This window comes from Papaver somniferum, chromosome 5 (assembly GCF_003573695.1).
Source record: "Papaver somniferum cultivar HN1 chromosome 5, ASM357369v1, whole genome shotgun sequence".
NCBI lineage: Eukaryota > Viridiplantae > Streptophyta > Magnoliopsida > Ranunculales > Papaveraceae > Papaver > Papaver somniferum.
This window is the reverse complement of record NC_039362.1, coordinates 133,781,471-133,798,586: the sequence shown is the minus strand read 5'-3', so window position 1 is coordinate 133,798,586 and position 17,116 is coordinate 133,781,471. Positions and strand designations below refer to the sequence as shown.

General features: G+C 36.8%; 1 protein-coding gene across 3 annotated transcripts; it reads left to right on the top strand.

The window, feature by feature from the left end:
• Positions 1–778: 778 nt before the first annotated feature.
• LOC113282781 (NAP1-related protein 2-like) lies at positions 779–5,010 on the top strand. Of its 3 annotated transcripts, none has more exons than XM_026531859.1 (10): positions 780–974; positions 2,270–2,375; positions 2,542–2,715; positions 2,826–2,876; positions 3,033–3,104; positions 3,202–3,303; positions 3,392–3,468; positions 4,271–4,325; positions 4,549–4,605; positions 4,773–5,010. In XM_026531859.1, exons 2-10 carry the CDS (start codon positions 2,325–2,327, stop codon positions 4,845–4,847), a joined length of 714 nt encoding a protein of 237 aa, XP_026387644.1. In that variant the 5' UTR covers positions 780–974; positions 2,270–2,324; the 3' UTR covers positions 4,848–5,010. The 3 variants fall into 3 exon arrangements, with proteins under 3 accessions (XP_026387647.1, XP_026387644.1, XP_026387645.1); XM_026531860.1 differs by having other exon boundaries at positions 2,174–2,375; XM_026531862.1 differs by lacking the exon at positions 2,270–2,375 and having other exon boundaries at positions 779–974.
• The last annotated feature ends 12,106 nt before the right edge of the window (positions 5,011–17,116 follow it).

Sequence of the window (17,116 nt, the reverse complement as noted above, 5' to 3'; positions counted from 1 at the left end):
GTATCATCCGAACTGTTCATATACACTTTCAGGCTGAAAATTTGAAGAAACGTTCGGCTTAAAAAACAACAACATTATGCGCCGAACCTAAGTTCGGCTCACAATGCAACTAAATTATGCGCCGAACCTAGATTCGGCTCACAACTCACCTAAATTATGCGCCGAACCTTGATCTGAAACCTGGATACTGACAACTAATGAACAGTTCGGCAAGCTGAAAGTGTTATTGTTATGAGCCGAACCAACTAGTTCGGCTTATTTAAAAATATCATAATGAGCCGAACCTAGTCCTGTGTGATCTGGAAGAAAAATTATGTGAGGTTCGGCTCATAGATGTAAGCCGAACCTATTCTTGAGAGTTCAGGAATAAAAAATGTTAATGGTTCATCTTATATAATGAAAATCGTAGATTTTAACCCATTAAAATCAAGTAGATTTTATCTTCATCTTCAAGAGAATGAAAATACGAAGATAACGCAAAAAGAATGAGGTCATTCCGACATTGGACGAAGAAGTTGTGATCAAAACAAGATCGAAAGAATTCAGTATACAGCGGGAAGTTCGGCTGATAACTCATCAACACGAGTCAGCCCAACCTAAAGCCTATAAATCAATATTTTCGAAGTGTTTAAGGGTATATAAGTCATTCATACCCATTAGACACCCCTTATCAATACAACCTGATTAGGAAAATGACTTTGTATGCCTATAAAGTTTTTGGTATGCCCAATATTATGGTTTTACCGTAAAACAGCTGAGGCTGTCGAAAAAAACGATAAAAGAAAAGTTAGGGCTTTACGTCACCAAATTATCTGCCCTCTCACTTTGTAACATATCTGATAAATCTCTGGGATTCCTACAATAAACCTTTAAAGTAGAAGTAAATTATCATCTAATTCTTTTGATACATACAAAGAAGAACCTTCACGTTAATTCGCTCTCCAACTACTCAATCTTACTGCAAATAACACAAGGTACATCAATTTGGTTCAATGATTTTTTTTTTTATTTTTTTTTAAGCCAACGGTCCACCAAGTAGGCTTCTTGGATTGTTGATTTTCTACTGAAATTTTGAATCTGTAAGCAATGTTTATTTTCTGCCCTACCATTTTAAAGGCTTTAAGTTTTTGAAAGATATTCAGCAACTCCAAAAGCGAAATGCAACACCAGATATGCAATATTTTGAGCAAAAGATGACCACTTTCTGTGTAGGGGTAATTCCATGTCCACAACAATAACCACCCTGTGTAGTGCTATGTAATCAAGGGTTTTTTATGTCTTTATTTGATTTTGGGTTCTATTATTTCTAAAGTACCATAGTAAGGAATTAGCTTTTGCACATTTCATAGCAATCCTTGTCTTTCTCCTCTTCAAAATGTCACATTGGTTCTTCCAAAACCTTAATTCCCTGCTCTTGAAACATTTTAACTGATATTGATTAAGTTTTGACGGTTTTCATGAAATTTCCGTTTGGGGTGTTTCTACATTTGTTTGGTTTAAAATATAAGCTACTGGCACTTCTGCCTCTCTACATTTCTGCAAGTTATCCACTTGGTAATTGGTTTCCCAACTGTATTTGTTTCTGGTTGTTAGCATGAACACTAGCTTATGGATTTCATTTTAAAACCTCATCGAATTGCTTTAGAATGGCTTAAGCCTTGAAGGGTTAGGTTGGAGGCAAATGGTATGAATTTGACGTGCAAATTGGGTTTATGGGAATGTTGGTTTCTATCCAATTGAATCAAGTACATATCTGCCCCAAGGCTAGTGGTTGATTTACAACGCATACACTATTTATTTGTCTCAGTCATTGTTTTTTCGGTGTTTTGAATTTATTAAGTGTTGTTCGTATAATGTCGTCAAAATCTATAATAGTCCTGCTGTGTGCTTATAGTGCATATGAACTTAAGAAGACACTAATAGGACCACTCTTAATGCGTACTTCGGGACTTGAAACATTGTTAAAACAATGAGTATTTACCTTGGAGTATGATGCATAGATTCATGTACTTCGTGTGTGTTGAACTGAGTTTTGTTAAAATTGAATCTAATTCAACAGCAGTGTTCTGCATAAATTTGTTTTGATTCAATTATTTGTTAATTTAACAGATAATTTTCGCTTGATAGTTGTTGATATTACTTGTAAGTTTCTTGGTTTCTGTTTTATATTTAGTTTATAACGATATTTGAGTAATTGGGGATAAGAAGCAGAAGAAGAGGATGCAATTCGAGTGTTATACTTTTTTTCTTTCTTTATACATATCTGAAGGAAAAGAGGAGACAGTAAGTAAATGTATTAGACAAAAAATCCTTCAAAAGTGAAGATGGGGTCATCTAGGGATAAGTTGATGAAGGTACATGAAGAGATTCTGAAGGTGAGATATGCCAATCATAGCTATTATGTTTTCTTAAGTTGTATGTTTTATTTTTTGTCCGAGCTTAAGGTTCATCGGTGCAGATTTGTTTTAGGTTTAAAAGAAGGCAATATATATGTTAAGCTCTATTTATTTATTCATTTCTGTTTGCGGGAAATTGATATAGGCCGAAGAGAATGCAGTCCGGAAAAGGAATAGGTGTGCACTGCAGAAGGAAATTGAGTTGAAGTCAGGGAAGGTAATGAAGGAAGAGTGTCTGAAGGATACGGAATTACTGAGACCTGTCTACAAGAAGAGGAGCAAGATTATTGAGACCATACCTAATTTCTGGTTAACTGCTGTATGTAATCTATCCTTCCCCTATTTTTTAGTTCTTGAGACTCGATGTGCTATCTGTAGTAGAGTATACTGACAACTCTATTCCTTTGTTGTTGTTGTTTTTTTTTGCAGTTTTCGAGTCATTACACACTTGGCATTCTCTTGAGCGAGGAAGATCAAAAGGTTTAGATTTCTTTGGAAGTACATGAACTGCATTAGGACTCAAAGTTGTTTTATTCTTTCGCCCTCTTACTTTCCAAATGTCTTGACTGATTGTTCGGTTTGACATCCTAACGCATCGAAGACCGATATTCACTTAACACTCTTTCTCTGATCCAGATATTCAAGTTTCTAGAGTCTGTCGATGTTAAAGATACTGATGATGGCACACCTGCGTATACGATAGCTTTAGTGAGTTTCCTCAATATTCCCATCCCTTTTTCTGTTCTGTACAGTTGAGAATTCTATCTTTTTCTTTTCTTTTTATGATTTTTGTTCTTCGTTGCAGAAATTTGGGGAGAATCCTTACTTTAAAAATACAACTCTGACAAAGAAAATAGCATACTCTAGCAGACAAATGGATATACGCGGCTGCAATATCAATTGGAAGGTAATGAAGTTCTGTCTTATGCTTTTGGGTGACTAGACCTGAAGAATACGTGCAGTAAAACATTCATTTGTCAATCTCTTTCTGTAAGGTTAGTCCAACTGGGAATCAACAAGAGAGTCTTGTTAAAAAGGGGAAGAAACGAGGATGTACTGGTGGTGAGATAAGGTTAATTTCCTTTCATCATTGTCTTCTGTTGTCAATGCATAAATGTTTCCATTATATGACATTTACTTGAGTTATTCAATTTTTGTAAAGAGACGTATATGAGGCTAGACCTTCTTTTGTCAAGGTGAGCCGTTGCCTTGAGGCATCACCTCGCATTGCTAAAAGAAAAACACTGAAAGTTGAACTTAAAAAAAAAACATTTTTTGTATAAAATATTTGAACAGTCTGAATGTCTCAAACATGAACAAATAACATCATTTTCCTTCTCTGCATGCTACACTAACCTCCATTTTGCTGAAGTTTTGTCTTCGCACTTGTATCTAAATAACATCATATCTTGGGTTTAACCCAATGGTGTTTCTTTTAATCAGCCTTATTAGTGTTTTGGTTAGCGGGCCATAAAAACATTCATTTGTATAAGGAAATATTTGTCTATATATTGGCACTATTGTTTGGAAACAAGTCCACTAGAGTGATCATTGTCTATCTATGCTTACTCGCCTATGCAGAGCGTCATGTCTCGGTTTCTTGCATCCCATACCCAAAAAAGAATCAGGTTAATAAATATATCTGGAATCTAGGTGTGTAGTTTCAGTTGTTGTGAATGATTCCAGTAGTTTGTTGTTAACAGTCTAAAATTCGAAGGTCTGCCAAGGGCTTTGATGATAACACTAAATTGAAACTACTGAACAATGTCCATACTTCTCCCAAAACATCTTTATTTTTTTTTACTTCAAAAAGTTGTTTGATGCTTTACTGAGTATGCATTGCACTCATCCTCGGTAATTGTTTGTGATTACAGCTTCTTTACCTGGTTCTCTGACCATGAGGATGATTCAAGAGGGATTCCTGATGAGGTAATGTCATTGTGTACGTTGTGTTGTCACATAATTATTTTTTTTTCAAATTATAATTTCAGAAGTGCAAAGATAACACGAAAAGGAGAAAAACTTCGTTTGCGCTGTCCTAGTTATTATTTATTAACGATACACTTTCTTGTTTTGTTTTACATTCTCTGGAGTCCAACGTTGGTATGTGAATGAAGCAAGTGGCTTGACCATGCTTGTTTTTATATTGCAGGTGGCAGAGCTAATTATAGAAGACCTCTGGCCAAATGCAATCAAATATTTTCTTAATGTGAGTTTCTTTGGCCCTTTCCTGTTGTTAAAGAAATCTGGCTAATGGACAATTTCTATTGCATGCTTATTTTCTTCATCTGTGCTACTCTGTCATCTGTATTTTCATCCGCTAGATGTTGTCATTTATTTTTCCTTTCATCTGTTTGCTCTATTCATTGTTATCAGGGAAACTTAACTAATGAAGAGGAGTATGCCATCGCTGAAGACTGCCGTTCGTATTTATGCAATGAGGATCGGTGAATAATATACCTAATATTTCAGCAACAATGCTAGCTCGGGACAAATAGCATAGAACCATGATTCTAAGTTCTAACCTTCGATGTTAAGTTTCTTTTATTTTGAACAAAGAAATCATTTACATCATAAGCTAAGCGAGGAACTTACAAGCTAGGTAGATTCAACCTGCGAACAGCTAATTATCTGTTGTTTTATTTCCACTTCCATGAGCGTACACACAAGGTAAGACAACATAAAGTTTATATTACAAGGATACATGCCCAAAGATGACTTTAGACCAACTCTTCTTAGTGTTCCCTTTGCACTGAAGAGGATTTCTTTAGGCACACACAATTTAGAATTGCCGAAGGCAACAAAATTCCCAACAAAATAACAAAAGATAAATGGTTTGCTCAAGGTCCTTTAAGCTCTACATTTCCAAGACTTTATGAGATTGCAAACAGCAAAAATGATCTTTGTTTGCTCCTGGCTTTTATTGGAGTTTCTTTTTAAAAGAAGGTTCTAAGGTTCTACGGTGCATAGATCAGTGAGCTCACTTCTTTGCTGCGAAGTTGAATAATGTGGGAAAAGAGGACGGGTAGGAGATAAAAACATGGGTTTTCTCTGTGAAGTCTGCTTCTGTGAATAGCAAAATTCCTCGCATGAATGCTCTTGTTTTCAAAAGAATATTGAAGAATGATTGGGTAAGAATGAGAATCCCATATGTAAAGTATCACAAAGAGCTGACAGGAGGACATATTTTCTCCTTAGCTAGATGTATAAAATCTGTGACCTTAACATACAGGGCAAGGCCAATTGCCCTTGCATCACTGTTTTGTGCAGAACTTGAAATTCAAGTGCAGCTTCCAGAAGAAAAAAACGTTAACCGCCTTTTCTATATACACCAGAGGTAGAAAGTTGAGACACTCCAAAAGAAAAAGAAAAAAAAATACAATATTGGTATCATGTAGAATATAGAAAAATATTTATGTAAATACTGATGAGAGCCATTTAACATATTCTGTACATCGACGATAACAATAGGAAGATGAACACAAGGTCAATTGGAGCTACACAATCTTATGCACAAATCTAGATCAACTGCTGACAAAGGTTTATGACTGCTATAAATACTGGCTGCAAAATTAGTGAAGGGGGATTGAAAAGATTTCTTTGTTGTCAGAGATCTCCATGCCCTCCTCTTAGGCCTTCAGTTTTCTGCGGGCTCCAATGACTTCAACGAGGATATAACATGCAGTTCTCCATCTAATGCAGCAAATCCAAAAGATGGGTCAATTGGGGATTCCTTGGTATGCTAGACTCTTTCACTCGTCTGCTCGTAGAATTATCACATCTGCAAGAAAATATATCCCAAAATTATGATTTTGTTAAACTTGAATATTGCAACAATAAAAATATTCTGTAAGACGGCTAACGTCCTTAAGAAGTGCTTATTCATATACCAATGAAAATGTTTAATGTTGAGTAGGGGGCTTCATACAGGTTATAGAAAATACGATACTGAATTTCGAATATACAAGGAGCAAATAGATACAACTTATGAACTCTTTCTTATCCCATGGGATTATACTCTGTGAAGGCACTCGGCAGAATTGGATGATGCTGGCTGGCGATATGCGACGAAAACGATGAAAATAATTGACCATCAGAAAACCTTCTTGCTTGTTATGAGAAAGAAGAGTCCAAATGAAAGTAATTAAAGTAATCTATAACAAAGAGAATATTTCTTCTCCACCCCTTAAGGCGCAAAACATCAGCAGTGCCATGTGCAAACTACATAGAGAATCCTGGTATTTGAGTCCAGTTCTTTAAATCCAGAGGAACCGTGATGCATGTACTTAACAAATTCGGAAGAGACACTAGAACAGAGACAAACCAATTCCCCGAAACAATTAAGTGTTCTGCTTGATGGTTCTCATGACATTAAGAGAACTAAGGTTAGATAGAGTTTGAAACAGCATAATCCAATTCTGGATTACTTAACAAGTAAGTTGTGCAAGCAAACCAAAGTTCGCCTAAACAACGAGAGACATCAGGTATTTTAGCACACCCCACTAGTCCTCATGATCCGAGCATGAGACTATAACCCACACACACCTTTGTTAAGACATTAGGTATTTTAGCACACCTTTGGCCGCAAGGAGACTCAAACTTCAAACACAGGATCATAATGGGTATCAGATCTTCAAGCAGTAACAAACCGGAAAATTCTTGTTTTATTCACCTATTTATATTTCCTTAAAAACTCAAACGCAGAGATAGATATAAAGAACAAGGAGAGTTCGACTCGCCCACCGGCACCAATGATAGATACCAGAGAACAAAAATACAGTACAAAGCAATACAACATGATCAATTTGCATAAAAAAATAGGTTAGTACGATACCACACGGTCCACAACCTACCTTAACAGGAAACAAATAGTATTCTAGACAGAAAACATTCTACATCAACTAAACTAAGGCTATAGTCTAAATGGTTGTAACCGCTTAAGATGCATAATCCAGATATAGTTTACAAAAAATATGCTTAATTTTGTGGTTGTTGCCCATTACTGAATCACCCGAGCCTAGTCTAGTTCATAGCCTAGCCTTAAGTTCAAAAGTATTGGCAATTGAAACTATAGAATAATAATGGACGGTTCCAAACCTCTCACCAAGAACCAGATATTACCTCTTGGAACTCAATTTTGCTACAATAAGACATTGTTCCTGTATATCTTCAGTTTCTACAAACTAATGCTACATTTATTGGATTCAATAGACAATTAGAAACTAATAAAACATCATTCATGACAACAAAGTAAACTAATCGCACTTCCTTACAGAAAGAAGCCAAAACTGTAATAACAACTCAACACTTTAAATCTGGTATATTGTTGAAAACTCGACAAGAATATGAATCGAGGAATTACCTGAAAATGTCATTCCCATCAAGCCTAAAAAGAATGGACATTGTGGAAATCAAGAGAGAGTGAATGGAAGAGTGTAAACCACTCAGAGGTAAGCCCTCTCTTTTATAGATTGATTTTGAACAGTTACAACTATACCATTAAAGGGTAAAAATATCTAACCACTATTCAACAACACTGTACACTATTCCTATCCTGCATAACTAAATGTATACAGATTTATACCTCTGCACAATTCTTGAACATATGCACTATGTTACACTAACATAAACATCCTGACCATAAGGCTAGTAACTCAACACTCCCCCTCAAACGGGTGTGTAGATATCTAGCATACCAAGCTTGTCAATGAAAGAGCTGAATGGTCGACTTGGATCTCCTTTTGTTAGGATGTCTGCAATCTGATTTTCAGTTCTTACAAAAGGAGTGCTGATGACACCTTTATCCAATTTTTCTTTGATGAAATGTCTGTCCACATGCTTGGTTCTGTCATGTTGGACAGGATTGTGAGCAATGCTGATGTGATGTAGAACATCTAGACCAAGTCACCCCTGTTTGACATTAGAATCAAACCGTATTCTATTCCTAGTATTATTTCCTAACTTTATGATTTTCCTATTCTAGAACTTATTAGTTTCCTAGTTTAGTATGATTTCCTTTTCTAGTTTTATTACTTTTAGGAAATAGTGAAGCCTATATAAAAAGGCCTAGCCTTGTAGAATTCACAAACATTCAATATTATTATCAAAGATAGTTTATTTACTTATTGTTCTCTAGTTTTCTTATAGATTTTGTGAATCTATTGATTTCACACTAGTTTTCACTACCTTTTGGATCCTTGATCCAAATTATTACGCTTCCGCTACGTTAAGTGGTGCCAGAGCCTCGATTGAGAGCCTCCACTAACATGGGTGATAAGAAGATTGAAGAGTTAAGGACTAGTTTGAGGAAAGACCTAGAAGCTGATGTGGAAGCAATGGGAATCAATATTGAAAAGAAGCTAACCACATTAATGGATGAACGTTTCGACGATATCACAAAAAAAATCGAAAGTATGTTTATTAAGTTCATGGGAGAAGAAGGAAAGAAATAAGAAGGAAAGAAGGTACCTGGAGAAAAACCTAAAACCCAAGATGAAATTATCCATCCCCATACTTCCACCCTCCCAACTCTACCACTCATCTTCAAACCCCCCCAGCCTCTTCCCAACCTTCTTCCACCCATTATTCCTCCCTAAATAAATCATATTATCATCCATTACAGTCCACTCCAGCATACTCTTCTTGTCCACCTTACACAACCCCACAATTTGAATTCTTTGAAGATTTCAGTTCTTACTCTACTCCCCAAAACTTGCTCAAATCTTCTACAAAACAACAAGCAATTGATGCTGAATATTATGAGCCATATTACTATCCTCCACCACCGCGCCAGCAAAGGAAAATGGGAAATCCACAAAACTATCGCCCCAAAGCTTATATAACCCCGTTTGATGGACTCTTACACATTGAATATTTCTTAGATTGGCTGTGTACAGTTGATCGCTTCCTTGCTTATATGCGCATACCTGAAGATCAACAAATAGAGCTTGTTGCTCTCAAGTTTACTGGACCAGCTTCCTCATGGTGGGATCATCTTCAAATAGAACGAGCCAATCAAGGATTTCGACCAGTTCAATCCTGGACAGCCATGAAACAATTGCTGAAGAGAAGATTTCTTCCTCCAGACTAGATGCAAACCTTGTTCATCAGTTTGAAAAACTGTCGCCAAGGCAACCACACAGTTGCAAAACTGTCGCCAAGGCAACCGCACAGTACAAGAGTATGTAACAGAATTTTCCCGTTTGTTATCTCGGAACCAGCTGAATGAGACGGTTGATCAAACAATTGAGTGGTTCATCAATGGACTTGATTGGAGTATACAAGAAAGGTTAGCTACTCAACAATATACTTCTCTTCATTCTGTCATTAATAATGCTTTAAAGATAGAATCTTTCATGCTTTCTCCACAACCATACCCAAAAACATGTGTTATAAGTGTAAGCAACCGGGTCATACATCAAATCAATGTATAAGTGGGTGCACATTGATGACTGAAGAGGAATCTGCTGATGCATATGAATAAGAAAGTGAAGAATTTCCTCAAAATATCGGAGATATACCTACTTATGGGGAGCAAGGAGAGGAAGGAGATTATGCCACTTGTGTTATTCGAAATATGTTATCTATTCCTCGTGCAGACGATCCAACTTGTAATCGTCTATTCCGCATTCAATGTCGTGTGCAAAACAAGATCTGTGATATGATTATTGACAGTGGAAGTTGTCAAAATATTGTTTCATCTAGATTGGTGGAACACTTGCAATTGTCTACTCATCCACATCCTAAATCATACTCCATTGGATGGGTTGATGATAACAGCAAAAAGAATGTAGATTCTCAGTATAGAACATCTAGACCAAGTCACCCATGTTTGACATTAGAATCAAACCGTATTCTATTCCTAGTATTATTTCCTAATTTTATGATTTCCCTATTCTAGAACTTATTAGTTTCCTAGTTTAGTATGATTTCCTTTTCTAGTTTTATTACTTTTAGGAAATAGTGAAGCCTATATAAGAAGGCCTATCCTTGTAGAATTCACACACATTCAATATTATTATCTTATTTGATTTATCAAAGATAGTTTATTTAGTTATTGTTCTCTAGTTTTCTTATAGATTTTGCGAATCTGTTGATTTCACACTAGTTTTCACTACCTTTTGGATCCTTGACCCAAATTATTACGCTTCCGCTACGTTAGATGGTAGCCTTGTTATCGCAGTGCAACTTTATTGGACCTTTAGGCTTGAAACCAATCTCTGTCAATAGTATTCTTAACCATAATAACTCACATATCCCATGAGTCATATCCCTAAACTCTGCTTCTGCACTAGATCTGGCTACGACTGATTGTTTCTTGCTGCGCCAAGTTACTAGGTTTCCCCCCACAAAATGAACAATATCCGGAGGTAGACCTACGATCAATCACTGAGCCTGCCCAATCTACATCTGTGTATGCTTCAACCTCTGTGTGGTTATTCTGAGAAAAGAGTAACCCTTTTGCTGGTGCCGACTTTAGGTAGCGAAGTATTCGATATACTGCGTCCATATGTGTCTCTCGTGCAGCATGCATAAACTAACTTACAACACTCACATAGTATGCAATATCAGGACGAGTGTGAGAAAGGTAAATCAGTCTTCCTACTAACCTTTGATATCTTTCTTTATTCACCGGAATACCATCAGTGTCTTCTCTCAGCTTCTGATTTGGTTCAATTGGCGTATCAATAGGCCTGCATCCCAACATACCTGTCTCAGCTAGAAGATCTAGGATATATTTCCTTTGAGAGATGTAGATACCCTTTTCTGATCTTGCCACTTCAATTCCTAGGAAGTAGCATAACTCTCCTAGGTCCTTTATCTCAAATTCTTTGGCTAAGTAAGATTTTACCTTCCCCATTTCTTCTGACTGTCATTATAATGTCATCCACATACACAATAAGCATGATGAGTTTTCCGTTCCTTAAACGTATGAGGAATAAGGTATGATCTGCCTAACTTTGCTGAAATCCATATCTCAACATGCTTTGGGTAAATCTTCCAAACCATGCCCTAGGAGACTGTTTCAAACCGTATAAGGATTTCTTCAACTCACATATTTTTCCTTTATTATCGGAAGTTTGAAATCCAGGAGGAATGTCCATGTATACTTCCTCTTCCAAATATCCATTAAGAAAAACATTTTTCACATCGAATTGCTGAAGTGGCCAATCCTTGTTTGTTGCTAAAGATAACAAGACACGAATAGTGTTCATTTTAGCAACATGAGCAAAGGTTTCCTGATAGTCAATTCCATAAGTCTGAGTATAACCCTTGGATACTAATCTTGCTTTGTATCTTTCAACAGTTCCATTAGACTTATACTTCACAGTGAATACCCACTTGCAGCCGACTGCCTTCTTTCCTCTTGGTAGTTCAACCTCAACCGATGTGAAGTTCTCATTTAGAGCTTTCTTTTCTTCTACTTTGGATCAGCAAGAGTGTCTTCAACCCTTGTAGGAATTGTAACAGAAGACAACTTATTTGCAAACACAACATAAGAGGGTGACAAACAATGAGCAGACACAAAGTTAGCAATTGGATGATCAGTAGAATACCTATATCAAGTTGGAGGTTTACGTATACGACTAGGATATCTATCTTCCTAAACATTTGCATCAACATCTCTAACATTTGTGGGCTCATCAGCTGCGTCGACATCTCTGACATTTGTTGACTCGTCAGCTAAAACATCGTCTTCATTAACTCTTAAATTTGCCTCAGCAGAAGCTGTAGGAGGTTCTGATTCCGCTACCGGAGGAGCCTTGTCTCTTCGTCTATAGACCTGAATTGGCGGCGTAGCAATCTGGGGTTGAGGAGGTTGAGAAATATCACCTTCCTTAGGTACTGAACCAGGAAGATCAAACCAAGGCTGATCTTCACAGTATGTTCTATGCTCCTCCTGAAGAGGAGTCGTTGAATACTCTAAGATGTAGCCTTGATCTTCACAAAAGGTTACATACATGGATACATAGATCTTTCCCGTGGGAGGGTGACAAAACTTGTAGCCTTTCCGTGTAGCTGAATAACCCAACAAAACACATTTGAGAGCTCTTGGATCCAATTTACTCCTATCTTGTTTATGGACATGCACGTAGCAAACACACCCAAAAAAATTTATAGGAGAAGAATCATGTGGTTGCCGTGAAGTGCTTGAAGAAAGAACATCACATGGTGTTTGAAACTTCAGAACCCGAGAAGGCATTTTGTTAATCAGCCGTGTTGCGGTAATGATATCATCACCCCCAAAATATTTTTGGCACATTCATTTGGAACAACAAACACCTAGTGACTTTTAATAGGTGACGACTTTTCCGCTCAGCAACTCCATTTTGCTGTGGGGTATCACTACACGAAGTTTGGCGGACAATTCCATGTTCCAAGAAGTAAGAGGAGATACCTTGATTTAAATACCCGCCACCTCTATCAGATCTTAACACCTGAATTTTTCTGTCAAACTGGGTGAGAACAAACTTATGAAAGCTTTTGAAGACGGCATGAACATCGCTCTTGTCTTTCAATAAGTGTACCCAAGAGACCCGAGAATAATCATCAATAAAGGTAATAAACCAACGAAAGCCACCAGTAGTAGTGACACGTGAAAGACCCCAAACATCACTATGTACAATATCAAAAGGAGATAAACTTCTAGTCATGCTTAAATGGTAAGGAACACGATGATGCTTAGCTAGTTCACAAGCTTCACAATGAAATTAGGTATTTCAAGTTCTGAAAACAACTTAGGAAACAGTTTTTGCATATATCCAAAAGAAGGATGTCCTAATCGTTTATGCCACAACCAAACTCGTTCTTCAGAATTAGACACACTTGTTGATTTATATGCTCTTAAACTGTCATCTTTTTTCTCCTCCTGCAATTCCAAGTAGTATAGGCCCCCTCTATCTTTGCCTAAGCCAAGTGTTGTTCTAGTGAGAATATCCTGGAAAACACAATGTGTCTCATAAAAGGTAACCTTGCACTTCAAAGCTTTAGTTATCTGACTGATTGAGAGAAGGCTGGAAGAAAGACTCGGAACATGCAACACTGTAGAAAGATACATGGAACTAGTTATCGGAACACGTCCTTCGCCAGAAACCATAATTGGAGATCCATCAGCCATCAAAATACATGGTTTACTAGGATTAGGGTTATAGGTGGAGAAGCGGTTGGACTTGGTAGACATGTGATCAGCTGCTCCACTGTCAACAACCCAAGAATCCTTAGATTCATCACGCCTGGAATTCAATGCACTACCAATGTTACCTGATTGAGTCACTGAAGTAGACCCACCACTATTTTCCTTGGAGGACTGCATTCTAGCATAGTCCTTTATCAATTGTTCCAACTGGACTTGAGATGGGTGGAGAGAATCACTAGGAGGAGATGGTGAAGGTTGAAACTCCGCTTCACCAATTGTTTGGTATGATCTTGAACCACCACTGTGGCCTCCTATTCTTCCTCCAAACAGATTACCCCCTCTTTTATTACCATTATTGTTACAACAATCACAAACGGATGGAGTAGCACTGTTCAAAACTGAACTTTCATGAGGCACTGGAGATACCAGAGCTATTATTTTCAGAAGTAGTTCCGATACCTCTTTGACACTTATATTATCACTATGAGAAAAGTCTATATGAGTTGAACTCCTAGAATGAGACAATCTACTATTCTCAGAAGTACTAACCATGGATCCTCTTTTAACTCAACAAACAAAGACAAATTTTAGGGAAAAAAAACTTACAAACAACCACAAGTTCTTTAAAAACAACAATTTGCAACTTTATGAAACAACTTCAAGATCTAACTTCAAGATCTTAATCACAAATAGAAGCAACAGTAGATCAGATATTTTTTCAGCTTCTTTGAAACAACTTCAAGGATCTAACTTCAAGATCTTAATCACAGATTGAAGCAATAGTAAATCAAGCTAAATAAGAAACTCTGGATGTGTTTTCTCTTCCCTCCCTCTCTTGAGCTCTGATACCATGTGGAAATCAAGAGAGAGTGAATGGAAGAGTGTAAACCACTCAGAGGAAAGCCCTCTCTTTTATAAATTGATTTTGAGCAGTTACAACTATACTCTTAAAGGGTGAAAATATCTAAAAACTATTCAGGAACACTGTACACTATTCCTATCCTACATAACTAAATGTATACAGATTTATACCTATGCACAACCCTTGAACATATGCACTATATTACACTAACATAAGCATCCTGACCATGAGGCTAGTAATTCAACAAACATATCCCTATTTTCACCACCATCTATAACAACAACATTTCCAAGTTTCCTCCTCTCCCCTTCTCCCAATCTCCCTCCATTTCCCACCATTTTTCAATTCTAGGATTACTTCATCTCTATGAACTCCAGAAACAGTTCTAGATTCACTTATCTTTCTCAACATTATATCACTCCACTGAATTCAATCTACTCACAGCAGCACCAAACATAGCATGTCTTAAACCACCATCAGCAACCAAAATTTCACTACCAGAATTCCCAATACAAGCAAAACTACCTTGAGGTGAAGTCATAGGTGCTAACCACTCCCATGTTTTAGAATCATAAACATCTAAACGGAAAAAAGATGAATATTATGTTGGTCTATCCACCAAAAATGATTTAGTACCAAAAAAGTGACCCACCAAGTACACATATATGATGACTAATGAGATTGAAACCAAATTTGAAAGACCATATGCATAGGAGGAAGGGGACTCCAAGATAGATTCTGAAAATAGAATATATGAGGAGAATAAGAAGATGAACACAACGTCAGAGCTACAAGATCTTATGCACAAACCTTGATTAACTGCTGATTAAGAGCAAAGGGTTAACTGCTGATTAAGAGCAAAGGTTTATTATTGTGGCGAAATGAGTGAGATTTGGTACGTACCAGTGTTGGGTTGTACATATTACTGCAGTATTAAAGTCCAAGTGGGATTGAAAAGGTGTCTTCGTTGTCAGACATCTCCATCTCTTGGGGCTGTAAGTTGAATGAAAAGCAAAGCACATTTCTTGTGGTGACGCTGCCTTCGGTTTTCTGTGGGCTCTAATGCAGTTTTCCATCTAATGCAACAAATTCAAAAGATGAATCAATTTGAAGAATTATCATATCTGCAAGAAAATATATCCAAAATTATGAGTAGCATGAAAACTTGGATATTGCAACAATAAATATTTTTTTGAAAGATAGCTAGCGTCCTTAAGGCGTTTTTTTTTTTTATCGGCAAACTTAATAATATTGAAAACACACAAGCCGTGTGCAGGCGGTTACAAGCAAAGGAGAGCTTAATGCCCCAAGCAAAACACACTAACAAATTGAAAACTCTAAGAAAGAGAGCATGACAAGGTAACACAAGAAACATCAACAAAGAAACAACTCATGTAACCACTGCCTTGAGACAAAAACTATTTGCGAGCCACCAACTAGCAATGAAATCATTTAATGTTGAGTCGGGTTTCATACAGGTTATAGAAAATATGATACTGAATTTCGAATACAAAAAGGAGCAAACAGATGCAACTTATGAACCGCAATAGATATCGGAATCACGGGATTATACTGTGAAGGTACTCGGCAGAATTGGATGATGCTGGTGTTAAGCAATGAAAACGGTAATAATTGACCATCAGAAAACTTTCTTACTTATTATGAGAAAGAAGAATAAGAAGAAAAGTAATCTATAATACAGAAAAAACTACAAAGAGAATATTTCTTCTTTATTCCTTAAGATGCAAAACATCAGCATCGCCATGTGCAAACCACAAATAGAATCCTGGTATTTGAATCCAGGTCTTTAAATCCAGAGGAAATGGATATAAATTTGGAGGATATACTAGAACAAAGCAGACAAACAATATACAAACTGGAAATGGATAAGAACACAACATGAACAGGTAGGAATAGAGACAGACAAATTTTCCACCACAACTAAGTGTTATGTTTGATGGTTCTCATGACACCGAAGAAAACTTAGGTTAGATAGAGTTTAAAACAGCGTAGTTCAATGTTCGCCTAACAACGAGAGGTATCAGGTATTTTAGAGAACCCCACTAGTCCTCCCGATGCTAGCATGAGACCATAACCAACACACACCTTTGTTAAGATTGGCCCGCAAGGAGACTCAAACCTCAATAGAGGATCAAAATGGATATCAGATCTTCAGGCAGCGCGAACCAGAAAATTATTGTTTTTATTCACCTATTTATATTTCCTTAAACTCAAATGCAGAAATAGATTATAAAAAAACAAGGAGAGTTCGACTCGTCCAGCGACACCAATCATAGATACAAGAGAACGAATATACAGTATAAAATAACACAACATAATCAATTTGCATTACAAAAAAAAGGGTTAGTACGATACCACACAGTCCACAACCTACCTTAACAGGAAACAAATAAATATCTCTAGAAAGCATACAAGAAAATAAAATTCTAGACATTAAACATTCTACATTGACTGAACTAAGGCTACAGTCTAAATAGTTTAACCACTCAAGATGCATAATCCAGATATAAATTAAAATTTATTTTTTTTAAATCGTGTGACTTGATAGTCCACTGATGCTTAATTTCTTGGTTGCCGCCATTACTGAGTCACCCAAGCCTAGTCTAGTTCACAACCTTAGGTTCAAAGGTATTGGCAATTGAAAACTATACAATAATAATGGACCGTTCCAAACCTCTCACCAGTAACAAGATATTACCT